Source organism: Bubalus bubalis, chromosome 6 (genome assembly GCF_019923935.1).
Source record: "Bubalus bubalis isolate 160015118507 breed Murrah chromosome 6, NDDB_SH_1, whole genome shotgun sequence".
NCBI classification, from domain to species: Eukaryota; Metazoa; Chordata; class Mammalia; order Artiodactyla; family Bovidae; genus Bubalus; species Bubalus bubalis.
In genome coordinates, this window is record NC_059162.1 from 105,433,372 (window position 1) to 105,460,846 (window position 27,475).

The 27,475-nt window shown below is 51.4% G+C and overlaps 2 protein-coding genes across 4 annotated transcripts in view; one reads left to right on the plus strand and one right to left on the minus strand.

The window, feature by feature from the left end:
• Window positions 1–641: 641 nt before the first annotated feature.
• Window positions 642–16,159, plus strand: COL9A2 (collagen type IX alpha 2 chain). Of its 2 annotated transcripts, none has more exons than XM_006061928.4 (32): window positions 642–1,074; window positions 2,379–2,453; window positions 3,648–3,683; window positions 3,767–3,829; window positions 4,873–4,926; window positions 5,051–5,086; window positions 5,179–5,202; window positions 5,532–5,585; window positions 5,877–5,930; window positions 6,051–6,098; window positions 6,327–6,383; window positions 6,467–6,520; window positions 6,854–6,907; window positions 7,286–7,339; window positions 7,444–7,497; window positions 7,618–7,671; window positions 8,833–8,886; window positions 9,280–9,333; window positions 9,588–9,641; window positions 10,605–10,649; window positions 11,010–11,063; window positions 11,808–11,861; window positions 12,124–12,177; window positions 12,263–12,334; window positions 12,559–12,594; window positions 12,761–12,805; window positions 12,895–12,927; window positions 13,134–13,280; window positions 13,552–13,606; window positions 13,922–14,110; window positions 14,861–14,938; window positions 15,384–16,159. In XM_006061928.4, the coding sequence occupies exons 1-32, from the start codon at window positions 1,003–1,005 to the stop codon at window positions 15,581–15,583; spliced, it is 2,067 nt and encodes a 688-aa protein (XP_006061990.3). In that variant the 5' UTR covers window positions 642–1,002; the 3' UTR covers window positions 15,584–16,159. The 2 variants fall into 2 exon arrangements, with proteins under 2 accessions (XP_006061990.3, XP_006061989.3); XM_006061927.4 differs by lacking the exon at window positions 642–1,074 and adding an exon at window positions 1,579–1,889.
• Window positions 16,160–22,967: 6,808 nt separating this feature from the next.
• ZMPSTE24 (zinc metallopeptidase STE24) overlaps window positions 22,968–27,475 on the minus strand; it is a 43,824-nt gene continuing 39,316 nt past the window's right edge. For both annotated transcript variants that reach the window (XM_025289020.3, XM_006061926.4), the window contains one exon: window positions 22,968–24,686. In XM_025289020.3, the coding sequence (XP_025144805.1) occupies window positions 24,462–24,686 (225 nt within the window). In that variant the 3' untranslated portion in view covers window positions 22,968–24,461. The remainder of the gene's footprint in view (window positions 24,687–27,475) is intronic.

Here is a 27,475-nt window from a genome sequence, read left to right on the forward strand (position 1 = left end):
TGAATGGTGGACACCTGGGCAGTGAAGACTTCAAGGATAGAATGGCCAAGGCAGACCCAGGTGCCAACAGCTTCATGACTGGAGGACTAAAGAGCCTCACTGGTCTCCCAGCTGGGGTGGAAACAGAGATGAGAGGGAGATGAGGAAGTTTAGAAGTGGGGTGCAGACAGCTTGGCTAGTATGAGCAGTGAAGCCAGGGGGAGAAGGTGAAGGGGTGTTCATAGCATGGCTGACCCAGGAACGGCCTTTGTTGTTGTTGCTCAGTCGCTCAGTCTTGTCCAGCTCTTTGCTGACCGACCCCATGGACTACAGCACACCCAGCTTCCCTGTCCTTCACTATTTCCCAGAGTTTGCCCAGATTCAAGGCCATCAAGTGGATGATGCCATCCAAACATCTCATCCTCTGCGGTATGTTTTAATAGGGACAAGGCCTGATTGATCGTAGGTGGAGAGGAACGAGGTGGATGGAGAGCTGGGCAAAGCCTGCTACAAGGTCGGCAGAAGCTGCGGTGTCCTCGGCCTGGGCCCTGGACCAGGGCACCCAGGCCCGGGCTCGCAGGCTGAAGTGGCTGAGGACAAGGCGCAAAGTGATGGGAGGCAGACTGAGGGTCGGGTAAACGGGCTGGGTCCCGGAGATCGGGCTGGGCAGGCAACTCGGAAGGCCCTCTTCCTCTTCATAGAGGAACGGAGCCGTGGTCCCGGTTCCGCACCCTGGCCGCTCTTCTGATCACCCGGTCGAGGCCTCCGGGAAGCCGGGCGAGAGGATGGAGGGTGGGCGCTGGCGGCTGGACAGAGCGGGGCGGAGCTGGGCCGGGAACGCCAGCCTCCCTCCCCGGGTCCTCTCAGGTGACAGACCCCGCGGGCCCCGCGCCCCGCCCAGCCGCATATTCAGGAGGCCCGGCCCGCAGGATCCGAGAGCAGCCGGAGCCGTCGCTCCAGGAGCTTCAGCCGTCGGTGTGTGCGTGGTGCCCGCATCAGTCCACCTCGAGCCCGACGTCCGCCATGGCCCCCGCGGCCGACCCCCGTAGCCTCCTGGTTCTCCTGCAGGTGCTGGGGCTCGCCCTGGCGCAGATCGTAAGTCCTGCAGCCACTCCCGCGCCGGGCTCCGGAATGCGGGATCTGGATCCGGGGTTCCGGATCCTGGGGTCTGGTGGAGTGTTCGGCTTGACCCCCACCCTCTATTGACACCCCCTCGCCTGAGGGGCAGCCGCTCACGTTCCTTCAGTAGGGGCACAAATGGGGTGGGGGGTGGAGATCTCGGCACCGTGAAAAGAGGTGGACGAGCCGGGGAGCCAGAGGGACCCTGTCCGGAGATGCTCGGCCCTGCCCGGGCCCGGCGGCGTGGAGCAGGAGCTGGCGCCGCGTCCTGGCAGCCTGGAGAGCCCAGGTGGCGGGGGAGACAATGGTGTCCATTCACGGAGCTCGGGATCCTCCGCCCCCGCCGCCTCCCAGGGGGCGCCGGCTCCAGCCAGACGCCGCTCCCGCTCGGCTGACGCTATCCGCCGGGCTAGCGCTCCCGCGTTTCACTTCCGAGGGCCGGCTGGGGAGAGGGGGGCCTCACGCGACGCGGGCGCGGAGGGGCCGGGCCGGGGCGCCGTCTGGGGCCTTGGGCGGTTCGCAGCTCGCCTGTGGGGCGCCAACCTGGCACTTCTCGGTCTGGGGGTGGGGATGGGAGCGCCGGCACCTGGCAAACGTCGGACCCCTGCCTGGGTCTAGGATGGATCGCGTTAAGAGCGCCATCCAACTGAGGACGGAGGAGCGGTGCTGGGAGACGGATGCTCTCGGAAGGAGGAGAGAACAGGCTTGCCCTCCCTAGACACCCCCAACGGCCCCATCTTTCTGCACCTCCCCAACTTTCCCGTCGGGCTTTATCCGCACCAGGGGGAGAGGTAGGGGGGTACCTATCCATCTTCAATATCTGTCGTCCATCTAAAAATGGATAATCCAAGTAACCGTTCATTGAGGATCAAGCATCTCTAGGTACCGTCTTCCTTAACCATCCGTTATTTGAGTCATCGGCAGCTCCTTCTATTCTCCACCCACGACGGCGCAGGGGCAGCGCGGTACAGTGGAAGGAGCTGGGCAAACCTAGGGTGGAATTCTAGCTCCACAGTTTACCTCCTGTGATCTTTCGGAGCCTGAATCCGAATGGAGGGTGGGCGCTGACCCCCGAATCTTTCGGAGCCTGTTTCCTCACCTGCAAACTGGGGCTCGTTAGTCTCGGCTCACAGTTCTGAACCAGTCAATAAGATAATATATGTAAAGGTCCACAGTGTGTTCTCAGTGAAGGGGAGTTCATGGCTCCTCAGGGGGGAGGTGCGCCCCCTGGACGCCCAGTTCCCTGCAGTGTCTGAGGGCTGCCCCCTTTGTGTTTTCAGAGAGGTCTGCCAGGAGAGCCGGGGCCTCCGGGGCCCCCAGGGCCACCGGGAGTGCCTGGATCCGACGGAATCGACGTGAGTCTCTAACCCAGGACCGGGGGAGTGGGGGCGGGGGGCGAGAGGCTGCGGACAAAGGGGAATTTTGTGTGCTCTGGGAGTGGAGGCAGGGGGTGGCGGCGGTGAGGTCGGTGCCTGGAGGTGCAGTGCCCCCAGTTGCCAGTAGGCAGCGCCGGCCTGCCCCACAAGGAGCCCGTTTGTTCTACAAAAACCTCAAACCAGCCTGGAGCGGCAGAGCCCGTTATAGCTGCTGGTGGACAAGGAGCTGCTGTTCGGTCTACCTGCCACAGCTCACAGCGATTCCTCATCCCTCGCCCCCTCCTCCCGTTTGGGGGTGGGAGACGCCTTAACTCCGCGCGCTGCCCCCTGGCACGTCTGAGTGCCTCTTCAGGGTAGCTTGGGAGGCTTGGCCAGACCGCTGTCCAGCGGGAGCCAGACTCCCGTCTCTTCCCTTTACATTTTTCTTCCCGATTTAGAAGCAGCTGGGCTCGTTCCCTGCTCTCCCCACCGTGGTGAGAGTTAAATATCTCATTCTGGATGCTCCCCCAAGAGGTCAGCCCCATATTTACCCATCTCCACAGCTTTCTATTCAACTTGGTGCCCCCACCCTCCAAACACGGGCGCTGGGCCCCTGCCAGGCTCTCTGGCCGCCAGAGGCCCTGAAATGCCTGGAGGCTTCTCTGGGGCTGAATGTGATTCCACAGGCCACGTCTCTTCTCCATCGAGGATCCTTTGTCACAGGGGAAGGAGGTCCTTCCTGCCTTGGGGACAGATTGAAGCTGCCCCCTTGGCCCCTGCCCCTGCCACATCTCATTCTCCTGACCCCAGTCTACCACTGCCCCCTTCGCTTACCTTCTCTTCGTGTTTTCCTAAAAGCCCCAAAGTTTCTTCTCACACTTGCTCAAATCCAAGAGGCACTGCTCTCCGAGGCAACCCATTCACAGATCTCATGACTGGCACCGTCCCAACACTGGCATGTCCAGAACTCACTTACATGTTGATATCACCCTCTCCAGCCTGCATGGAGTTGGTCTCAATCCACCTATGGTTTTCTTGAAGGAAAGGGAGCTATTTTCCTAAAAAGCACGAGGTTTGAGCGGACCCAGGACAGAAAAGGAGAGGAGCATGTGGGCAGGTCCACCAAGGCTTGTGTGTGCCCATCTGGGGTAGCACAAGCCACGGTAAGCTTTCTCAACAACTTATATCTTGCAGGGTGACAAAGGGCCCCCTGGGAAAGCTGGCCCTCCGGTGAGTGCTTTTTCCCTTTGGCCTTTGATGCTTCCAGGTCTTTCCTGCCTGTGGCTAATATTTGCTCCACCTCTGTTTTCAAGGGACCTAAGGGAGAGCCTGGCAAAGCAGGAACAGATGGGCCAGACGGGAAGCCCGGGATAGATGTGAGTACCTACCTGAGTGTCAGGTAGAGTAGGCTAGGGCTCCACCCCCTGACTTCCAAAACCAAGTTCTGGCATCTTCCCTGATCTGCTGTGCAGAGCAGGATGGAGACTCTACAGCTGTGAGTTCCCCTTACCTTCGTGTGACTTCTGACCTCACACCCACACCAGGAGCACTGAATCAAGGGCAGATGGGCACCCAGAGGACTTAGCAGCAGTCAGAATTTAGCCTCACATTTCTGGCCTCCAAGTATTACATTTAATTCTCTGGGCAGAGCTGCTCTTTTGTATCCTCTCCTTTCCTCCCCTTTACCCTTTCCCACCCCACCCCCTTACAGCCCCAGGCACTACTCAAGAGAAGAACATCATTTGGTTGACATCATGCAGTTCCAGGGGTTCATGGGCTCAAGGTCACAGGCTCCTGGAGACAGGCTCCAAGGTCACTGGCTCCTGGACAGGGTTATTGGGAAGTCATCTGGTTGGGGAGACACTTGAGTCAGTCACTAAAAGATGGGAGGAAAAAGTGGCCCCCCATGAATGGCCTGCTGGCTCAAGAAGTGCCCATTAGGGCTGTGAGCAGCCACAGGGTCGCTCCAACTCATCCACACCCTGTAAAGATTACAAAGCATATTGCCTTACACATCGATTTTCATAACCACCCAGAGAAGCAAGCATTGATTATTAACCCATTTTGCAGATGAGAATACTAAGGCTCAGAAAAAGTTGTCAAGGGCAGACATTAAAAAAATGGCTAATCCAGACCCATATCTATCTAGGTTTTCTAGATTCCTAGACTGGAGATGTGAGGTCTGGGCTAACAAATCGTTGGGCCTTGGGTTCTTATCTTTCAAAAGAGGATAATCATCAAGGGCTAGTGTGGGAACTGGAAGAAAGGAAAGTGAGGTTTTTATGCCCCTAGGCCTTCATGCAGTGTGACGAAAGGCAGCCTGGGCCCAACCAGGAGAGACCTCTGGACCCACCCTGTCCTCCCATTGGTCAGGGAGCAGGTTTGCCCCTCACAGATGTATCTTCTTTTTCTTCTCCAGGGTCTAACTGGAGCCAAGGGGGAGCCCGGTCCTGCAGGGATCCCTGGAGTCAAGGCAAGTGGCCTGTTAGGGGTTCAGCATGGGCAATCTAGGTACCAGAGTTTAGGAGGGGCTGTGGCAGAGAGGAGCAGAGATGCAGGAGACCCCAGCCTCTGAGCCTCTCCCATTGCTTTTGCAGGGCCAGCCTGGGCTCCCAGGTCCCCCTGGCCTGCCGGTGAGTATAACCTGCAATGGCTTTAAGGGACCCTTTGTAGGTAGGGGGATTTGTAAAAGGAGCCATGAACCTAATCTTTCCTTCTGTTTCAGGGCCCTGGCTTCGCCGGACCTCCTGTAAGTCCTCAGGGATGGGGCAGGGTCCCTGGGACTTTCAGAGGGGGAGGGTAGAGAAGGGCTTCCAGGGGACTGGCCAGCATGGGGAGGGGCTAGCATACTGTGATGGTGTCAGAAATGGGCAGACTTGTCAGAGAACCCTGGGCCTATCCACTGACTCTGAAATTCTCTGGTCCTTAAAGCCCTAATTTGTCCTAAATTGTGTGCTTCTTTGGGGCTGGTTGCAAAGTGAAAGTGGGGAAAGGAGCTCTGGGCACCTGTTTCTATCTTTGTGGCAGGGCTGGGCTAACCCTCTGAGGCATTCTAGCCACTGATGTCTCTGTTCGTAGGGACCACCTGGACCTGTTGGCCTCCCTGGTGAGATTGGACTCACCGGCCCCAAGGTGAGCCCCAGCCACTCCTCTGCTCACTCTGTCTTGCCCTCTGCCTTCTAGCGCAAGCTGAGCACCTCTCCAGGAGCTCCTGGGCCTGCTTCTGGCCACCAGGAATCTCCTCCAGGTCTTGGGCAGCCAATGGCGGGGAGTCCTCTGCAGATCAGGCTTTGATCTCCCCAGATCTCAGGAGGGGACCTGGAGGGCAGGATGGACAGGGCAGTAGCGGGAACTGGAGCAGGGGGCAGAGGTGACCTAGCCAATGCTGGACAAGGGTATGATTTGGCCCTTTCTTGCTTCCAGGGGGATCCTGGACCAGAGGGACCATCAGGGCCTCCGGGACCCCCTGGGAAACCGGTAAGTGTCCTCAGACCTCCCACATGGCAGGGTGGGGCTGGGGAAGGACAAAGGTCTTCGGCACAAGACTGGGGAGAGGAGGGTTCGAGTCAGGTTCCATCTCCACACATCTTTTCTCAGGGCCGCCCTGGAACCATTCAGGGTCTGGAAGGCAGCGCGGATTTCCTGGTGAGAGGCGGGGCCTGGGGCGGAGCTAGTTCAGGGAAGGGGCGGGTCGTCTTGAGAGGGGCGGGCAAGGAGACAGGTTCCTTCGGACGGTAGGGTCCCTGGGAGACCGGGAGAGACTGCGGCAGAGAGGTGCAGCCAGGTGCGGGCGGAGGAGAGGTCTTGGGAAGCACTGCCCTGTTGGCCTGGGGCAGGCCAGTGACACAGAACCCTGCGGAATTTCTCTTCCAGTGTCCAACCAACTGTCCAGCGGGCGTGAAAGGGCCCCCAGGGCTGCAGGGCGTGAAGGTGAGCTTCTGGCCCAAGTCTCGTAGGGTGGAGCAGGGGAGGCGGGGACGGGACGTTACTCTAAGCTCTCTCCTTCCCCACAGGGGCATCCAGGCAGACGCGGGCTTCTGGGAGATTCCGGCCGCCAGGGGAAGCCGGTGAGTGCGAGGGCAGAGGGCCGTAGGAGAGTGTGTTTGGAGAGGGCCCTACTGGAGCCTCCTCGCATCCTTCTCCCTTCCCTTCACCTGTGGGGCTTCAGGGATGAAGCCTTGAGCTGGGAGGCAGGAGGCCAAGGCGCTAAGTCAGTGTGTCCATGGGCAAGCCCCTTCCCTTGCTGTGCCCCCACTTCCCTATCTGTCATCTCTGGGACCCTATGCTTTCCAGGACGCCTTCCTGTCTGCTCTTGCTGAGAAGAGGATGTTGTCTTTGGTTGTCTGAATATTTGTCTCTCGATCTGCCTGCCTATCTGATCTCTCTTTCCTGGCCCTTAGGGTCCCAAGGGAGATGTGGGTGCCTCTGGAGAGCAAGGCATCCCTGGACCACCGGTAAGGAACACTTTCCCCGCCCCACCTCATCCCCCCAGGAGACCTTAGTGGAGTCATTCCCTTGCTCTGGCCTCTAACTGGTGGAAGAGATGCCTGTGTCCAGCTGGTGAGGCTCTGGATGAGGCTGGCTGTGAGACACTGGGGGACTGGAACCAAGGTTGCTGTCAGCCAAAAGGCTCAGCTGAGGCCCTGGTTCTGCCACTGTTCCTTTGAGTGACCCTGGCGAGTCCCTAGCATCTCCGAGTCTCACTGACCATCTGTGACAGGGACTCTGTGCCTGCCTTAGGGAGACGTTGAGAAGACTGGGCTGGGGTTCAGGGAAGGTGTCACAACGTGGGCCTTCTAGTTTCCATCACTGTCATTCTTCTGTCTTGACAGGGTCCCCAGGGTGTCAGGGGCTACCCAGGCATGGCAGGACCCAAAGGAGAGACGGTGAGTGGGTCTGGGGGGGTGTCCTGCAAGAAAGAGCTGCCGGGACCAGCCCTCTAGCCTCTGGGGTCCAGCCAGGACTGACCCACAATCTGTCCTCTCTCCAGGGCCCTCAGGGGTACAAAGGCATGGTGGGCTCCATCGGCGCAGCCGGGTCACCTGTGAGTCTGCTCCTACTCCCTGCCCCCACTTTCCTCCCCTGGACGCAGCTTCTGGGGCTGCAAAGGATGTGAGTTCCCTGAGCCCATGTAACTTGGATTTCTCTCTGTCCTTCCTACCAGGGTGAGGAAGGTCCACGGGGACCACCGGGCCGAGCTGGAGAGAAGGGTGATGTGGTGAGTCCTCAGTCGCCCCTGTTGCAGTCAGGGCCCTGTGGGGGAGAACTGGGTGGACTCAGCTCCACCCAAGGCTCAAGTGAATACACTGAGGTGCACACATGTGTCTGCGTGTGTGCACATGTAGACACCCGTGCCCATGTGTTATTCTGTCTGTCTGTGCATGTGGGTGGCTGATGTGAGGGGGGAACATCTGTGCCCGTAGCCCAGCTAGCCCAGCAGCTCCTTCCTCCAAGCCCCGCCGACTGCTGGTCAACTTCAGGCTCAGGGAGAAGCTGTAGGATCCAGTCCCACGGTCACCAGGCCAGACAATGAAATTCCAGCAAATCAGTCATGGGGCTAATGAGATTTGGTCCAGATCCCAGTTCTCTTAACGCTCTCCTTTTTAAAATTAATAAGAGTATTTCTTCTGAGCCATTTTGAGTTTACAGAAAAATTGAGCAGAAAATAAAGTTAGGGGTTTTATTGTTATTGTTAGTTGGGTTTTTTTTATTATTTATGCAAGTCTTTGTAAACATATGCAAAAGTAGGGAGAATAATATAGTGAGCCCTTATGTCCCTCTCTCCCCAAACTAATCTTTTGCCACATTCACTTTATCCATCCCCTTCTCTCTCTTTCCTTTGCTCTGATATTTTCAAGCAAATTCTTAACATTGTGTCATATTACCCATTTCACTTCTCAATGTATCTCTTAAAAATAAGGTTCCGCACATAACCACAATATCACTATCACACAAGCAAAATTATCCAGTTATTCCTGAACAGAATCTAATCATCAGCTTGTGCTCAATTTTTCACAATGATTTCAACAATGTCTTTTCAGGGTTCTTGTTCAAATCAAGACCCAAACCAAGTCCACACGTTGTCTTTGGTTGCTGGGTTTCTTCACATCAGTGTCACTCAGGGCCTTGGTGGGTCACACTGGCTCCTCCCCTGTCCTGCCGCTGCTCCTGCGCAGCCTGCTTGATGCCCACCTCTGCTCCCTCCAGCTGGGTCCAGGGCAAAGTCACACAACTAGGACCCTCTCCACCAGCCCCTACCCAGCATGGCCTGTGCCACAGGGGACCTGGGACTCGGAGGTCACTGTTCTCAGCAGTTCTCTGAATAGCCAGACTGGGATTCAGCCTCCTGAAGGCGGTCTGCTCTCTGTCTACTTTGCAGGGCAGCCAAGGAGTTCGAGGACCCCAGGGAATAACAGGCCCAAAGGGAGCAACTGTAAGTAGACAGAGGGCAGGGTCCAGGTGGGTCTCCAAGCCCCCAGAGGAGGAGGAGCCTGGGGTTCTAGACTGAACTCTGTTGCCAATGGGCTGGCTTTGTCACCTCAGGAAATGCCCTCTTTCTGCGCCTCAGTTTTTTTCTCCTGTAAATAGAGTAGTGACATAGGAGGGGTCTTGAGACACATCACCCACACAAGGGAAACACTGTCACCCATCCCCTGAAATCCCTTCCCACTTCCATTCCGCTCCCCCAATTAGCTGCTGGGGCTTCCCAAGCCGACCAGGCCCACTTCCCACCTGCACACTACCCCCCACAGAGGGACGTGGATGGGGGCCCTGACCCCAGGCATCCCCCCATTGTGACTCTCCCTTCAACTTTCCTGCTGAGCAGGGACCCCCGGGCATCGATGGCAAGGACGGGACCCCAGGCATGCCTGGAGTGAAGGTAGGAGTGGGGACGGCCCCTGGGACGGGGGTGAGGGTCAGGGGTCCTCCCAGCTGAGGCTCTGAGCTCCACCGCACTGAGCCTGGAGGCCTTGGAGCCTGGGAGCCTCAGGGGTGTCACCAACACATTCCTTCTTGCTTCGGGGCCTCAGTTTCCCTGCCTGCACTCGGGTGGGGGCCATGGACCCCTCGGCTGGAGGCCATGGACCCCTCGGCTGGAGCTCTCATTTATGCCTCTGGTTCTGTCTCTCGCAGGGCAGTGCAGGACAGGCGGGGCGGCCGGGAAACCCAGGCCACCAGGGCCTAGCGGTGAGTACAGGGTGGAGCTGTGGGGGCCGCCACAGGGCAAGTCGCTTCTCCTCCACCGAGAGGCCAGGCACTCTGTGGCCCACTTCCCCAAAGTGGTGTGAGTGGCTGATGAGGTGGAAGTCACATACCCAGGACTCATGCTCTGGACCTTGTCCCTGCTCAGCTCAGGCCTTCTCACCAACTCCGGCCTGGCTTAGGCCTCATCATTTGGACAGCTGACCCAGCCTTCTCTTAGATTATACCAACCCTCCATGTTGGCTAAGTGGAATCTGACCGTTTCCCTGCTAAATACCTTCCATGGTGCTCTACCCTCCCTGTTCGCCAACCTCCCCACCCCGCCACCACTGCCTCCAGGAAAATGTCATTCTGTCCAGTCATTCAGCAGAGTCACTGAGGTGCAGGAAGTGGCAGGGGAACAGTTATGACCAGGACAGCTACACTCCTCATCCTCACAGCTCATCTTAGCATCCAAGGACCACCATAATCTGACCCGTCAGCCACTGCCCCTCTTCACCCTCTGCCTTCTCAACAGAGCCTTAGCTTTTCTACTGCCACACCTTCAGGCCTTTATTGGTCCCTCTTATTGGAATGCTCTTCCCATCTCTGAGTCTTCTCACAAGTCAGGCCCACCTCCATCCCCCACCTTCTGGGAACCCCCATCCTTCCCTGCCAGGGATACTTAAGTTGAGGACTGCTAACATATCCATGTACAGACTGTTCCTGTGTGCACTCGCGTGTGCTCCTTTTCCCCCCATGGACCACAGACCTTGGAAAGCAGGTCCTTCTGTCCCTATCTCCTGTCTCACCAGGGATTCGGGGCTAGGCACAGTCAAGTTCATGGCTGGGCCTCCTGCTCTTCAGCTCCCACAAGGAAGCTGAAGAGAGGAATCTGGGAGGCAAATTAGCAGATGCTCAGGGCTCCCTGCTGCCAGGGGAGAAACTGACATCAGCTTCCTTCTACAGGGTGTGCCTGGTATGCCTGGGACAAAAGGAGGCCCTGGAGACAAGGTAAGGTGACCCCAGCCTGGGGGCAGAGAGTTGGCTTCATCTGAGCAAGGGAGCCTGAGGGCAGGGACCAGGGGCATGGCTTAAAGACTGCAAGGTCCAGGCCTTCTCAGGCTCAGAGACTGGGCCTGAACATGGGTTCATTGGGGCTAATCACCTCCCTCCTGTTGCCTCCCTCCCACCTCTCATCCTGGCTAGAGAACAGGATGGCATGGCTGCAAGTTAGTGGAATCCAGAGGACCTAAGAACCCGCTCCTTCTCAACTCATTTGGCTCCAGAGTCTCTTTAGCGTTCACCCGGCTTCTCCAAGGCCAAGGGCCTGACTAGGCTACACAGACTGACCTTAGAACTCTTTTCCTACAGGGTGAGCCAGGCCGGCAGGGCTTCCCTGGAGTCTCTGGTCCCCCCGGGAAGGAGGTAAGTGCCCCCTCCTCTGACTCAAGGGCTCTTCTTGCTTTGCTTCCTCCCCATCCCTCCCTCCAGGCCTGAGGACTCTGCTTTTAGCATGTGGGGCCAGAGTGAGACTCTGCGGTGGAGCCCTAGCTTCAGAGTGCCCTCGGGCCCAGTCAGGACTCTGCCGCTGACCCAGGAAAGCTCTCCCCTCTCTCCACCCCCATTTCCCTATGTACGGTGCAGAGAGGATGGGGCTGCTTCTGTCCTGGGGTATGACCTCTCCAGATGACTGGGGCTGACAATCCAGCAGGCAGAGTCATTCACTCATTGCATAAAAGAAAGGAAAGAAAGAAAGTGAAGTCACTCAGTCGTGTCCGACTCTTTGCAACCCCATGGACTGTAGTCTACCACGCTCTCCATCCATGGGATTTTCCAGGCAAGAGTACTGGAGTGGGTTGCCATTGCCTTCTCCATCACTCATTGCACAAACATTCACCAAATATCTGAAACCCACTAGACACTGAGATAGACAGTCTCCTATTTACATAGAGCTTACGGATTTGTGAGAAAGACATTGAATTAAATAAAGACTCCGAATGTATTGGGTCTTATGAAGGAAAAGGACAGGGACCCAAAGAAAGAAGGTGAAGGAAGTCTTCCCTGATGAAGCAAATTAGCTGAGTCCCAGGAGTGGGTAGGGGTTGGTCAGGTGTGGAAAGGAGGGATCCTCCAGGCTACTGCTCACCTCCGGATTTCTCTGTCCCCCAGGGAGAGCCAGGGCCTCGAGGAGAAATCGGTCCCCAGGGCATCATGGGGCAGAAGGTAAGTGTCTGGCACAGTGGTCCCTCCCTGGGGGCCTCTGCAGCAGCTGGCACTGCTGGACCCAGGATCTTGGTCCTCTCAAGGCTCCATCGTGAGGCCTCCCAGCCAGGACCTCAGTTTGCTGGTCTGTGAAGTGGAGCCAAGGACCTCCATGGTGGTGACAGCAGGAATAGAGGGCACTCTGACCATGCAGGGTCTGGGATCTGGCAGGGAGAGGCTGCCCTGCTGATGGCTGGGGTGTGACCTTCACTTTCCATTTCAGGGTGACCACGGTGAGAGGGGGCCAGTGGGACAGCCAGGCCCTCAAGGTCGGCAGGTAAGTACAGAGCAGCTGAGATGGGCTCTGGGAGTATGTCTGGGCACCTTGGCTGACTTATTCCTCTGGTTTCTTTTCTCCTCAGGGCCCCAAAGGGGAACAGGGTCCTCCCGGAATTCCAGGGCCCCAAGGCTTGCCAGGCATCAAGGGAGACAAGGTACTAACTGGGACTGAAAAATACAAGGGAAAGAGGCCTTCAGATTCTGAGGGAGGGGTCAAATCCACCTGGAAAAATGACCCCCTGCCGGTCCCCAGGGGCCCTGGGGAGCGAGGTGGAGCTTCAGAGGGGGCTGTGGCTGGGAGCCTGGATTGGGGGGACCTGTGGGCCCAGCCTGCCCTAGATCGGAGCTCACCAGGCTCTGGACTCCCCAATTTCAACAGGGTTCCCCAGGGAAGACCGGGCCCCGCGGTGGAGTGGTGAGTGCAAGGAACCTGCCTTCCCCCCGAAACCCCCTCACCCCCACCAATCAGGGCATCCCTCACATCGCATGGGGATGGGGGAGCGGGAGTGTCACAGGCCAGTGCAGCCCCCGCACCCACGCCATGCGGGGCCACCGCGATCTGACCCTGTCTCAATCTGCAGGGCGACCGGGGGGTGGCTGGCCTCCCAGGAGAGAAAGGCGAGAAGGTGAGCGGGCTGCGCGGGGTGGAGGAGGGGAGCAGCGGGCGGGCCCGGGTACCCCACCGCCTCGGGACAGCACCTCCTTGTGCCTACAGGGCGAGTCAGGCGAGCCAGGACCCAAGGGACAGGTGAGTCCTGTAGCTGTGACGCCACCTTCCCCCGCTTCTGCCGCCCCCCTACCCCCGTTGCCTCAGCGCCGCTGGGGACTAGGACCGCGACTCCCCCGGTTTCCCTGCCCCCCACCCCATCCTTCCCCTACTCCTGCATAACCCCCAACCCCCACCCCTGCGCGTTCGTCCCCTGATTTCCGCTGGGAACCCAACCCGCCCCGCAGCAAGGAGTCCGCGGAGAACCTGGCTACCCCGGCCCCAGCGGAGATGCGGGCGCCCCGGGGGTGCAGGGCTACCCGGGGCCTCCGGGCCCTCGAGGACTGGTTGGAGACCGAGGCTTGCCCGGACAGCCCGGGAGGCAGGGCGTGGCGGTGAGTTGGCCTCCAGGGGAGGAGGAGTCTCTTAGGGAACTCGCCTCTTTGGGTTGCTTGCTGCTTATCCCCTCAAAGGCTGGGAGTTCCTTCCCTGAGGCTGGTACCAAGCCCCGAGATCAGAGAGGAGGGGAGTGGGTGCTGGAGGGATTTCAGTCAGATGCTGAAAATACCTCGGGTGAGAAAATGGGAACAGGAAGGGGTCATAGCACTAGAGCAGTCAGACCTGGCAGCCAGGGGCTTCTTCCTGAAAGACCTCCTCTGCTTTCAGGGCCGAGATGCTAGTGACCAGCACATCGAGGACGTGGTGCTGAAGATGCTGCAAGGTGAGGGGGCACCAACTCCTCCTTCTCACCTCCAGGGCATCGCCACCCTTCAGAAGACTCTCCATGTGGCCTTGTGGGAGAGTCACGAGCCGTGGGTGGCCATTCCAGCTCTGCCTCCAAGGGGTTGGGGACCTTACCTATGTCCTCACCCACTCAGGACCTTTGATGTCTGCAGAACAGCCTGAGGAAGGGGGAGGTTGACCCCCGGCTGTTCTGTCTGCACACCTCGTGGCCAGAGGCCAGGATGCTCTGCCTTCCCAGTTTTTCTGAGCCACACCCATCTTAAAGACTTCTCTGTCTCATCCCTCTCTCCAGAGCAACTGGCAGAAATGGCTGTGAGTGCCAAGCGGGAGGCCCTGGGTGCGACTGGGATGATGGGTCCCCCAGGACCCCCTGGGCCTCCTGGGTACCCAGGCAAACAGGGACCCCATGGGCACCCTGGCCCTCGGGGTGTTCCTGGCATCGTGGGAGCCGTGGGTCAGATTGGCAACACCGGGCCCAAGGGTAAGTGCTATTCTATGGTGGCCGGGAGATGGCGATTTGGCCAAGACCAGCCACCTGGCGTCTGTTATGCCGGCTGATGGCTCAGCCTCCTGTTTTCTATCTTTCATCATTCCCCTTCCTAGGATGAGGTATACAGTTCTCACCCATGGCTCTCCCATGTAACTCCTGGGCTTGCTTTCTCAGTAGCAAATTGATAGAAACAAATGTACTAATTTATAGCCTGGGTTTTTTTTTGGGGGGGGGGATGTTGTTTCAATTTTAAATTGACTTAGTGATACTCCATAAACATCCCTCCATGTCTCTAGAAGTGGGGAGGCAGATGAACAAAACAGTAAAGAAGGCAAGCTCGAGTCAGAGCAGGTGTGAGTCCAGACTCTCTCACTTTCTCATTGTGGCTCTTGGACAAGTTACCCATTAATATTCCTGGGTCTTAGATTTATCATCTGTGAAATGGAGATATTTATAGCAACAATCTCATAGTTGCCAGGAGGATTACATTTAGAGGCAATTTACATGGAGTTGGTATATACTAAATGCCAACTGTTGACATTATCAGACACTTTCCTGTAATGAACTTTATCAGCTTTATAGTCTTCCATCCTTCGGACTTGCCTTTGTTTAATCAGTTCTGCAGTCATTTCCAACTGTCTGAAATAATTGTCGTGTGTGAAAGAGAAATTAAATAGCAAGCAAAGAAGAAAAAAATTTTTTCCTATTCTGAAAAATTAAGGCTCAGTTCTTTCTCTGCAGGAAAACGTGGAGAGAAGGGTGATCAGGGAGAAGTTGGCCGTGGGCACCCCGGGATGCCTGGGCCCCCGGGGATCCCAGGTAAGACCCTGGCCCTGCCCAGTAGCAGTCCTGTCCCTCAGTCCTGGGATTAATGACCTGAGACAACTGGATCTCTTCCATGGAGACCTCCCTCGTGCTCTCACAACATGAGGCCAACTCAGTTCCACGCATCCAATTTTTGCATCCCTTTGGAGCAGCCAGGAGCCTCTGGGTCAGGTCTGGCTGGGAACTGGACAGCTGGGATTCTGAGGACTTCCTGGGTTACACAAAAATCTGCTTCATGGAGGGAAGGGAAGGGGCCTTTATTCCCCCGACTCACTGACTGGGAGTAATGCACCATGAGACATGACTCTCTTAGAACCGTGTCTGGGGCAGAGTCCCTTCTTTCTATGGTGTCCTTGACTTCAGTTTCCCTGAGAGACTGAGGAATTCAAAGGCCGAGATAGGAGGAGGCCTTGATGTCTTGACCTTTTCCCTTCCATAGGACTGCCTGGCCGGCCTGGTCAGGCAATCAACGGCAAAGATGGAGATCGAGGGGCTCCAGGGGCCCCAGGAGAGGCAGGTCGACCTGGCCTGCCAGGCCCCATTGGGCTTCCAGGCTTCTGTGAACCTGCGGCCTGCCTTGGAGCCTCAGCCTATGCCTCTGGACGCCTCACAGAGCCTGGATCCATCAAGGGGCCATGAGCATCAGGCCAAGACAGAGCCCAGTGGGCATCCTGGGGGGGAAAGGACTCGGGCCCCTCTGGGTGGACATGCACCCCATGCCTCAGTCCAGGAAACTAGCTTTTCCAGGACCTTCCAACTGGGATCCAGGAGTCCTGAGGAAAAGGAAATTCTAAAACATGGGGGAAGGGAAGGGAGGGCATCAGATGAAAAGGTGAGGCCAACAGGGCACATGGCACTGGAGAGTCCACAGTCCAGAGAGGATGGGGTGGCCTTCGTTCCTGGAGCACTGCTCGGATGTCATCAAAACAAATGTGTCCTTAATCTGCATCATCCTCCACTGGCCATCTTGTCCTTGGGGCAAGTGGACCGAGGCCTTTGCTAGTTCCTGATCCCGTTTTTGCCCCCAGGCTTACTGGGTGACTGCCCGGAGGGGACCATCCCTAAGCCAGTCCTCTGCTTCCTACCTGCCTTCCTCCCATCTGAGTATTTAAACACCCATCTCCCTTCCCTTCCTGGCATCACCCTTTCCCACCAAACCCTAGATCCATCCAGGCCTTTCTGTAAATAAAAACCCTCAACTTGGGTACAAGCCAAGATGTGAATGCTGAGCTTAATTTTTCATAGGTTAGGGGTGGGCCCCCACGACCTGAGCAGGATGGTCAGGGGTTCTAGAAGGGAGAGGGTGGAAGGTGGGGTGCTTTCCTCTGGGCACATCCTGAACTGTGAGGGTGGCCTGGCCTATTTTAGGAACACCTGTGGGAAACACTGCAGGTAGAGTCAGGATGGTGACCTGCTATCTCGCTGTGGGCAGATCCCTTCCCAGCCTTTGTACAGCTGGGCAAGGACCCAGGTTGCCTCGTTTATCCTGTAGAGAGTATCCAGTGTCTCGCCAGAGTCCGGCCCACAGGAGGTCCTCTGTGAGTTCTGGCACTCAGCGTGTGCTGGTCTTGGGGCAGGAGCTGGCAGCCAAAGATGGGAGGACCTGGCTCTTCCAGGGGTTACCAGGTCCGTGAGAAACAGACCTGAACCTGGATGATGAGAGCAGAAGTGACATTCAGTCATGCCACTTTCACTGAGAGGACATCCAGGGGAGACTGGCTTGGATGTGACCATCTGGGGGCTCCCAGCCTCATTAACTGTGTAGGCCAGCAAGGCTACTCCAAGCAGAAGGAGCAGAAAAAGGTGTGGCAGGTGCCTCTGACCCATGTGATGGTGGGAGCTGTTGAAATTCAGCGAGTGACCAACCCCTTGGCTCCATTATTGAAGAGTTCTGCTGGCTCCCTCCAGGAGACATAAGAACTCCAGCCTGAGGTCCCAGCATCTGATGAAGTCTGGGCCCTCCTACACCTCACCCTAAACTTGGCTGCATGTCCCCATTTGTACTTAAGCAGCCTTCTCTTCCCCTGACCAGCAGAGGCTGGGACTCCCCTCAACAGCCTCCCCTGCCTCCATATGCACACACACCATGGGTGACTTCTCAGCTCCTTTACCCATCCAGGGACAGAGGGCTACTCTTAGGTAGCCCTAGGGCCCACAGAGCTGGCTTCACCCCCAGTGCTTTCGCAAATCCTGAATCACAGCATCCCAGGCCCCTCAGAAGGCCCTGCTGCTGCCGTAGGCCGCTGAGGGAACGCTTGGAATGCAGAGAGCGTTCAGTGCAGGGGAAGCAGATGAGGGCTGCAGAGGGCAGTGAAGACCAGCCCGAGCTGGCTCCCAGGTCATCATACCTGATGGGGAAGCATTCTCCTTTCCAAAGCCATGGCTCTTTACTTGTCCTGGTGCCTGAGACTTTGGGCTTAAAGAGCCAGTCTACTTAGTCCTTGAGGTTTCCTGGCCTCCTTTCTTGTCCCTTTCTGTGACTTTCTCTGAGTAGGTCCACTGGAGGATTTGAATTACATGATTCACAGATCTTAAGCAGGGTTACACTTCATTCCTTATGACTCAGAGGCATTTGAAGGAGCCAAGAGGGGGCTGACTCCCAGGGACTAGTGACAGGTAGCCTTTCTGATACTTTCTGGAGGGTGATTCACTTGGGAAAAACCCACATCCTTAACTGTGATCTACAAGCGTCTCTGATCTCATGTCCATGCTTGGACCCTGGTTTGTTTCCTTCCAGCTGCTCGAGCCCCTGCGCTGCTCCTCAAACATGCTGTGCCACATGCATGCTATTTATGCTCTGAACCTGAAAAGCTCTTTGCCAAAATATAGTCCGTGATCTCAGGTCAGGTCTTTACTCAAAAGTGACCTTCTCAGCCCTACCCCAATATTGATATTCATCTTGGGTTTTACTATTTTTCCTTAGCACTTGTCCCTATTCAACATATACAACAAATAACACATAAGGGCAGAAACTCTGGTCTCATAGGCCACTCCATTCCCCACCACATAGAACAGTGCCTGGTAGGGAGCTTATGTAAAACATAAGTGACCATATAGTTGATAAGACTATATAATCAAAATGTGCTGAGTAGAATTTAAATGTTTCACCAAAGATACATATATGCATACATACTCTATACGTAGTGAAAAAATCATGTGTAAAGAGAAAAATAAAAGAGTTTCAAAGACAAAAACAAAACAGTGCCTGGCACATAGCAGGTACTCAATAACAGTGCCTGGCACATAGCAGGTACTCAATAAAATAGTGATTAAGTGAATGTATAACTATGTTCAGGGTGCTCAGAGAGGACCCCACCAATCATCAAACCAGGAAGGGATTTGGTCTCAGCTTGTGTGTGGCTGAGGCATTTCTTAAGATGGTCCAGAGCAGCAGTCCCCAACCTTTCTGGCACCAGGGACTGGTTTCTTGGAAGACAATTTTTCCACAGACTGGGGGGATTAGAGGGGATGGTTTTGAGATGATTCTCATAAGGAGCGAGCAATCTAGATCCTTCGCATGTGCAGTTCACAGAGGGGTTCATGCTCCTGTGAGAATATAATACCACTGCGGATCTGACAGGAGATGGAGCTCAGGCAGTAACGTGAGAGACGAGGTTGTGTTTATAGTCGCTCAGTTGTGTCTGACTCTTTGCGACCCCATGAACCGCAGCACGCCAGGCCTCCCTGTCCATCACCAATTCCCGGAGTCTCCCTAAACCCATGTCCATTGAGTCAGTGATGCCATCCAACCATCTCATCCTCTGTCATCTCCTTCTCCTCCTGCCCTCAATCTTTCCCAGCATCAGGGTCTTTTCAAATGAGTCAGCTCTTCACATCAGGTGGCCAAAGTATTGGAGTTTCAGCTTCAACATCAGTCCTTCCAATGAACACCCAGGACTGATCTCCTTTAGGATGGACTGGTTGGATCTCCTTGCAATCCTAGGAGACTTCTCCAGCACCACAGTTCCAAAGCATCAATTCTTCGACACTCAGCTTTCTTTATAGTCCAACTCTCACATCCATACATGACTATAGGAAAAACCATAGCCTTGACTAGACGGACTTTTGTTGGCAAAGTAATGTCTCTGCTTTTTAATATGTTGTCTAGGTTGGTCATAACTTTCCTTCCAAGGAGTAAGCGTCTTTTAATTTCATGGCTACAGTCACCATCTGCAGTGATTTTGGAGCTGCCACTCTCATGCTGTTCATGAGGTTATAACCAATTATAGAGGATGAGGAGAAATGTGTCCTCTGCCCCTTTGAATACCTTTCTACTAAGCACCTCAAACTCAATTCATCCAAAACTGGTTGCCCCCTGCCCCTAACCTGCTCCTCAGGGTCCCTTATCTTAGTATCTAGTTCTACCATCCACCTAGTACCCAGGACTGTGAAACCTGCATCATTTGTAACTCTGTCTGCCTTCACCTTGTCTTGCAAATTCATCTCCAACCTGTTGACCACCTTTTCACTCATTTGTTTAGCAAATATTTATTCATTTATTCTTTGAGTGCTGTTCTTTGTCTCTTCAACAAGAATATAAGCTCCACGAAGCAGGGGATCTTGTCCTGTTCCCTGCTGTACCCTCAGAGCCTACAACAATGTATGGCATTTAGCAGGGATTTAATACATATCAGCTAAATGCCTGATTGTATTATTCAGGATAATATCCATTTGCTTTATTATGGCACACAGGCCTTTACACGTGGCCCTCTTCCTCTCCAGCCTCACTTCTCACTCTAACATCTCATAGTCCCCCAAGTACCCCATGTTCTCATAGTTTTGTACCCCCTTGCCCTTGTCTAACTGATTCTTTCTCTTTGAAAACTTAATCATGTCCGCTAGTAACCCTCTCCTCACCCCAACTGCCAGCTGCGTTAGGCACTTCTGTTTTTGTGCTTATTTACACCATAACAATTATGATGAATTATTAATATCATTATCATTGTTATTAATCAGTTATCGAGCTCTTATTATCTGTTGTGTTAAACATCCTGCAAACGTGATCTCGTTCAACCCTTAAGATAGCTCCAAAAACCAGGTATTATCCCCATTTGTCATGTTAAAAAATGAGTCTCTCTCAATCCCATGTCTCCTTAGAGCTACTTTTGCTCCTTTTTATGGGAATAAAAAGTTGTTTTAAAAAAGTTAAAACAAACTTTGGCTTCTAGCTCACCACCGTGTACTACTCAGATTCCTTTGCTGGGTCTCTCATCTCCCCAGCATGTGAAAGTCAGAGGACCACATGACTGGGACACATCTTTTTCTCTCACTCCTCTTGTGGTCTCATTCAGTTTAGTGGCTTTAAATTCCTCCTATAACTCCCTGGCTTGAATCTCTCCCCTTAATTCATTTATCGGACTGCTCACTCAACATCCCCGTTAGATAGATGTCTGTAGATATCTCAATTTTAACATGAGGAAAATGTTAAGATGCTCTGCCCCTCCAAATCCCCCTGCTTGCCATCTTGGTTACTGGCAACACCATTCTCTCTGTGACTTAAGCTAAATATGCTGGAGACATTCTCTACTCCACTCTTTCTTGTATCTCGGTCTGATCCATCAGCAAATCCTGTTGGCTCAGCCTTCAAAATTCCAGAATCCAACCACTTCTCATCACTTCCCTACTACCCTAGTATCCATTTTTACTTTTTTGCTGGAAGTATTGCAAGAGCTTCCCAACTAGTCCCCAGCTTGTACCTTTGCTCCTCACCCTAGTAGCCAGCAATCCTGTTAACACTTAGATCATGCCACTCCCTGGCCTGGAGCCCTCCAATGGCTTCCCCTCTGCAGTCTACCAAAGCCTGAGTCCCTCTAGTGGCCTACAAGGCCCTCTAAGTCTGCTGCATGTCTGCCTCTCAGACTATCTCCTGCCGTATCTCCTTAGAACACCCCATCCCAGCCTCTCTGGCCTCATGGTGTCTCTAAAACACCAGGCTCACTCCCACATCAAGGCTTTTACACTTGCTGTTCATGTTCACTCTTCCTGGAATGCTCTTCCCCCAAACACCCGTAGGGATCACTCACTCCCTTCCTCCAGAGCCTTGTTCAAACATTACCTTCAGTGATACCTTTTTACCATCCTGTTTAAAATTACAACTTCCACAACTTCCCTCCTACCCCACAAACACCTCAGGCCTTCCTTTTTCTCTAAGACATGTATTACTATCGAATTTCTATTTTGATTGTCTGTTTCTCCACCCTAGAATGTAAACTCCACGAGGTGGCGCTCTTTCTATGGTTTATTTGCTCACGCAGCCTGCAGCACCTAGAGCAGAGCTTGGTACCGTGTGGGGCACCATATGTGCTGACTAAATAACAGATGAGAGACATAAAAGCTCAGTCAGCTTCTTACCAAGGGCTCCCTAGTAAGTGGTGCGTTACATTCTGGAGCCCTGCCCTGGGTCCTCAGCCTAAGTGGAGCTTCCCTGTTTGTCACTCATCAGGCAGACAGCCAGAGGGGAGCTCTCTCCTGAAGGTGCAGGCTTCATCCTCCTCGCTGGGTGGGAACAGTCCTGGCTTCACAGGGTTTTAGGATACATGGAGGTATCTTCCTATCCATTCAAATTGTTTGGGAAATCCTCCTCCCTGGAAACCATCCTGGATAATAAGAGAAGAGCAGAGGTCTCCCTATCCATATTATCTGAACAGGACTATGCCATCCCACTGTGGATTGTTCCTGCTCATCCACCAGACTGTACATAGCCTGGCACAGAAGTTACTTGCTCACATCATCATGATCCTGAATCAGGAGTTCTTGGAAAGGGGTTCTCTGTACTTTTTCTTTGTATGGCATCTAAGACAGAACTTAAGGCCCTCAAGGTAAGCTTTCTCCTATGGGAAAATTTTTCTGCAAATGATAGTAGAACTCTCAAAACAATCAAAACTACATGAAGTACATATGCACAAAAGAAACCAAAAGATGGATGACAAAGACCGAGTGGAAGAAGGAGACCTCAGGGAGGGGAGTTACCACACAAAGGATTAGGGGTGACCATAAGGATATACAGGTTAAAGGGCAAGCTGGGACCATCATTGGTATTAAAATCACTGACTTGACCCCAGCTCCTCTCCTAAACAGAGGTTATCACTTACTAGTAGCTCTCAGACTTTAGCAGAGGACCAAGTCAGACAAAGGCAGTATATACACACAGCAAGGACTCTGCCTTAGATTCGGAAATCAACCCCGCTGAGGCCATGCCATTTTATCTGAGGCACTGACCTACTTCATTCTGTCCACCAACTATTAGGGTACAGAGTACAACCTCCTTCCCTCCTTGGCTGGCCTTTCTCCCTCCCTTGATTGGCCAATACCTCAGGAACCTACCAGTAGTAGCCTCTGGCCATCCCTAGGCCTCCCATAAACTGTAGCTGCTGCTGCTGCTAAGTCACTTCAGTCGTGTCCGACTCTGTGCGACCCCAAAGACGGCAGCCCACCAGGCTCCGCCATCCCTGGGGTTCTCTAGGCAAGAACACTGGAGTGGGTTGCCATTTCCTTCTCCAATGCATGAAAGTGAAAAGTGAAAGTGAAGTTGCTCAGTCGTGTCCGACTCTGTGCGACCCCATGCACTGCAGCCTACCAGGCTCCTCCATCCATGGAATTTTCCAGGCAAGAGTACTGGACTGGGATGCTATTGCCTTCTCCACCATAAACTGTAGGGGGCCAGGTCAAAACAATCGCGTATTAAAAAGCTAGTTATTGCTGCCACATGAAAGGAAGACCAAAGAGGCAGCTGGAGTAGACCAAACATACCAAGACAATGAGAAGTTACGGGAATGGAGAAGGATGGTCCTGAATGACGCTTCCGAGGAGACGTCAGCAGAACTGGTAACGCTCTGGAGTGGGGCAGGAGGAAGGCAGTAAAGAGGGCTCTGAGTGAGGTACAGCAATGGTCCTGCCACCATGCAGCACTATGGCTGTTCCTTCTACTCTTCACTATTAGCACTCAGCTCCTCTAGGGTAATAAGCATATCCTAGGTAACAAATGACAGACAGATTTTGTCAAATCAAAGACAGAGTACATCAATCTGCATTGGCAATTTTTAATGTTTCACTGGTGTAGAACTGAAATTTGTATTTAAAGGCAAGAAAGGAAGGAAAGGCAGTTATCACAGCATGAATTCATAGGTAAAAGATGCTGGATAAAATCATAGGACTGTTCCTTAGGAAAATAAATAATGCGATACTAAACTAGAGGCTTATTTTTATTGTTTCCATGTAGAGACATCATCCAAATATCAGCTAAGCAAAAGACTTTCTGGCCAGAGGCCAAGCGCACACAGTTGATCCCACTTTGGAATAAATGCCCAGAAAGTATATACATCACCAGTGGGTGGGACTCTGGGCACAAAGTTGGGTCTCATTCAGAAAGTGAACAGAGATTTGAGTCAAACATGCAGCTTCAGAAATTGGAAATCTTTCATGATGTTTGTTTTGAAAATAAAAATTGCCTGCATATCAAGAACTATAATTTTCTAAAATGGAATTAGGCCTGATTAAATAAAATAGTACTCATGACTTACTGATAAAAATTAGAAAAATAAAAACAGAAACTTTTCTGTCCAAAGAGATAGAAAATTATATTTTTTCCTGTAACATCATAAGAGAATCATCAGTATTTCACCCTTATGTCTCTTAAAATGTCATTTCTTCTTTCCACAATTCTCCCATTTTTAACAGCAAAACCTGTTCGATATGGCAATTTCTGCTAAGTAAAAGGATGCACTATTTATTGAATACTTAAGAGTATGAATGAAAAAAGCTGAATGTTTGGGATAATACTATATTATCCCTAATGGGATCATACCCACCAGGTGGAAAGAAAGATAAAGACTGAAATTTTCTAAAAAACAAAAAGAAAACCCAATGATTTAAAATACTCTGTACATAATTTCTAATTTTAAAATATTATTAGAAATTCCTGATCAGTGTATAACAAGAGAGGGAACAGAGAAATTTGGTAGAATAGTAGAGAGCATATTTCTAACTACTTTCAGTTGTATAACATCAGCCTTACGAATTATTATCTTTCTTCCTTATTTAAAACACTGATTGGCCAGCTTAAATCATAACAGCATAAAAGTAGAAATAAGTTTCAACTTAGGTATGAGCACAGTGATTCGGGACCACTGTTTCTGCCTTACAGAGAGAATTCAGAGGTGGTGTTCCCTTTTAAACATATGCCCCCAAATACCTTATATGCAGGTTCCATATAAACATGTAAATAAAACAAGTTCTGTATTTTTTCAAATAATTTTACAAGTTGATGGTAAACTAGATTTTAAAGATAAAACTATGCCTTTAAAAACATTAAGCCTCAAAATTTCATCCAGTGTTTTCTTTAAGAAATGGATTATTAAAATCATTTTTGAAATGAGATATTAAATGTATTTAAAGCTTGGCTTTTCTGTACTTAATCATTTTTCCTTAAAAAAAAAAAAGTTAAAAACATCAAGAGCCAGAACATGCTGCCAGGACAGAAAATAATCAGAAATGTCTTCAGTTGCAGACCCTGGGCAACTCAGTCTTGTTTTGAACTTTTCAGAGCTTGAAGTCTCTCTAGTAGTGGAGGATGAGAATAATGCCACATGGAAAACAACCAGTCAGAAACAGGGAATCCCAAGTTGTCTTTGTTTAGTTTGATTAAAGCAGAATATAAGTCTTTGGCCTTCCCAAGTTTCTTGGCAAATGCATCGGCTTGAAACTCAAATCTGCGGCTGAGGACTGTTAGGCAAAAAGAAAGAACCTGAAAAAGGAAATAAAAGCATTTTAACCACTTCCCCTCTTTGTTGTCACTAAAGCTTTCATGAGCCAATACTGCAGAGGAAGTTCAGCTCAGTACAAGAGAAACAGCAAGCCAAAAGAAACCTCACTTGTATTTTGGAGACCCTAGGGTGGGGGAATTATTAGAAATTGAGCCTTTCCCTCTTTAAGCAGATAGACCAGAAACAGATATATATCCGAAGACATGTCAATCTTAATGAAGAGATACTGACTTCTGAGAACCTGCCATGGGCCAAGCACTGAGTCGGCATTTTACATTCTCCAGCATCCTCCAAGGTGATTACTCTTACTCCTGTTTACAGATGAAGAAGGGGTATCTCAGAAGAGACAACTTATTTGTGGTCACACAACAGAAGGTGATAGTGCTGACATTCTTGATGACTCCAAAGCCCATGACACCATCTTTCTCAGAGGTAAGATGTGGTGATTTATACTCAGACTCTTTTTTTCATTAAAAAAAAATATTCTTGCTCACTTATCCACCTTTAGATGTTAACAACAGTCTTCACTGAGAATATTCCAAGTATACATGTATAGATATATATACATGTATACACACACACTATAGCCTCTAATGATGGCCTCAAAATAGTATTTTCTAGAGTGTTCTGAGCTATGGTAGCTTCATTAGAATAAATATTCAGTCTCTGAGGATGACTATTAGGAAGGGGACAAGTTTCATTTGAAAACAGAAATTTCTGAGGGAAAAATTATTTATTTGCATACTGAAATATTAATATTATAAGTTGGATGACGTGATGTCTATTTCTTACCTTAAGATACATCAGGCAATAAAGCAAAAAGAAAGTTTAAAGTCTCTCAACTGTACCTCATATTGCCATCAGCAGATCCAGAGCTTCAACATAAAGTCTGGGAGCTCCTGATATCTTCTTAGACACGTTCAAAGCTAATACCTGGCTCCTACCTGCAATTTCCTTCCAGATCTTGAATGTACTTTTTGGGTTATAATCATTAACTAATCTGTCTGTCTATGTGTCTCCTGATTTCAAGGGTCCAGGACAGCTGTCCCTTGAACCTCACTGTGACACAAATAAACCCTGAGCAGACACTAGCCCGCGCCCACCTGCTCCACTGTAGGTTTTCAAATCCTTTTGATAAGGGATGTTTCCCATTTCCCAAGAAAATATCACTTTCTTATTATGACCTCTTAAATGTGGACATAAACATATGTTTTTCTGTTTAAATACTTAAGACTTTTTGAAATGAATACCCTGGGCTCTTGAGGTTTTTAAAACAGTTGCTAATATCTCTAAATTAATTATATTTCAAATCACTCTAATATCCCACATTTACTTAGCTATTTTTTGAAGTGAACTCAACTACTCAAAATATAAGGAGATAAAACCAAAAACTGAGAGGCCAAATTAGATGCCCAAAGCAGATTAACATTACTGGTGCCTTACTTATCAGAGGACACTTATACACTCAGTTAGAATCCAGTAACTTTTACCTAATGAGTTTGATTATCTGATTTCCCAGTCTATAGTTGGTTGAAGAAAATTAGAAACAAATAATGACCATATGAGAAAGGTACATTGACATTAGCAAGGATTATCAGCTTGACAGTCAGCGAAGAGATTATAAGAAAATTAGTTATATAAATAGCATGACTGCATAAAGAGCAGAGGATTCTGGGACATTTCATACACATAGCTCAGTGTCTTTAAGGCATTCCTGAATTGTGACTGAAGACAGAAATGACAATATCATTATGGTGGTAGTTTAGTCGCTAAGTTATGTCCCATGGACTGTAGCCTGTCAGGTTCCTCTATTCATGGGATTCTCCAAGCAAGAATACTGGAATGGGTTGCCATTTCCTTTTCCACAGTATCATTACAAGCGGTTTTATAACCTCTTTAAGAAGTAACAATCAGCATACAGCACTTTATAAGTATTTTCAACAAAAGTTAAAAAATTAAAACATTTAGAGTTTAATGATAATAAATCTTACTTCTCTGGAAAATGAATGCAGATTCTGTGGACAATGCTATACAAACATGATCTCTTCCTCCCTGTTTTTCTTTCCTGGTGCCTTATCCCTCAACCTACCCCCACCTTTTAAGGAGAAAGTTAAAACCTTAACTCTACAACTTGTCCCAAAGAAAGAATTCTTCTGAATAGAGATATCTCAAGATCCCTGGTCTCTTGGCTTACTCTGGAAGCTTGATCAATTAGTATGCCGCTGTCACTGGATTTATTCATATGCAGTCTCATTAATCCATGTCTTATCACATATATGGTGTTCCCCTACTGAGCAGTCATGGAGCAGTGGTTCTCAAACTTTGCTTACCATAAAACATCCAACTTTTCTTCAGAGGGTCTGGAGTCAGATGCTAAGTCTATTATGAAGCAGGTGGTCAGGAAATGCAACCAGAGGAACACTGTCATACAATCTCTCTCATCCAGACATACACACACTCAATTATCAGTTGTTTTGTCCCCTCACATACAGATTTTTGCCAGTACTTGACAAAATGTGGTCTAGGACATAGTGTTCCAATAGTTAATTTCCATGTACCAAGCCTCTGAGGTACATGCTACATCGAGGTTTTCACCACTAAAGTCTAATTCTCCACTTTTTTTCCCCTAACAATATAGAAGCACCTTTTATTTGGGACTGGGTTTTTCTGCTATATTCTTATACTGGCCAATAAATCAAGGGACTAAACTTTCTTGGTAAAACTATAGTTTTGTTTGTTTCTTTTTTCACTACTCTCAAGGTTCTAGATT

Bases quoted from the DNA above. Each gene is read 5' to 3' on its own strand.
- COL9A2 (XM_006061927.4), top strand. From the start codon at position 1,776: ATGCTCTCGGAAGGAGGAGAGAACAGGCTTGCCCTCCCTAGACACCCC. The intron at 3,830-4,872 runs GTGAGTACCTAC...TTTCTTCTCCAG, and splicing joins ACGGGAAGCCCGGGATAGAT to GGTCTAACTGGAGCCAAGGG. The intron at 7,672-8,832 runs GTGAGTCCTCAG...TCTACTTTGCAG, and splicing joins CTGGAGAGAAGGGTGATGTG to GGCAGCCAAGGAGTTCGAGG.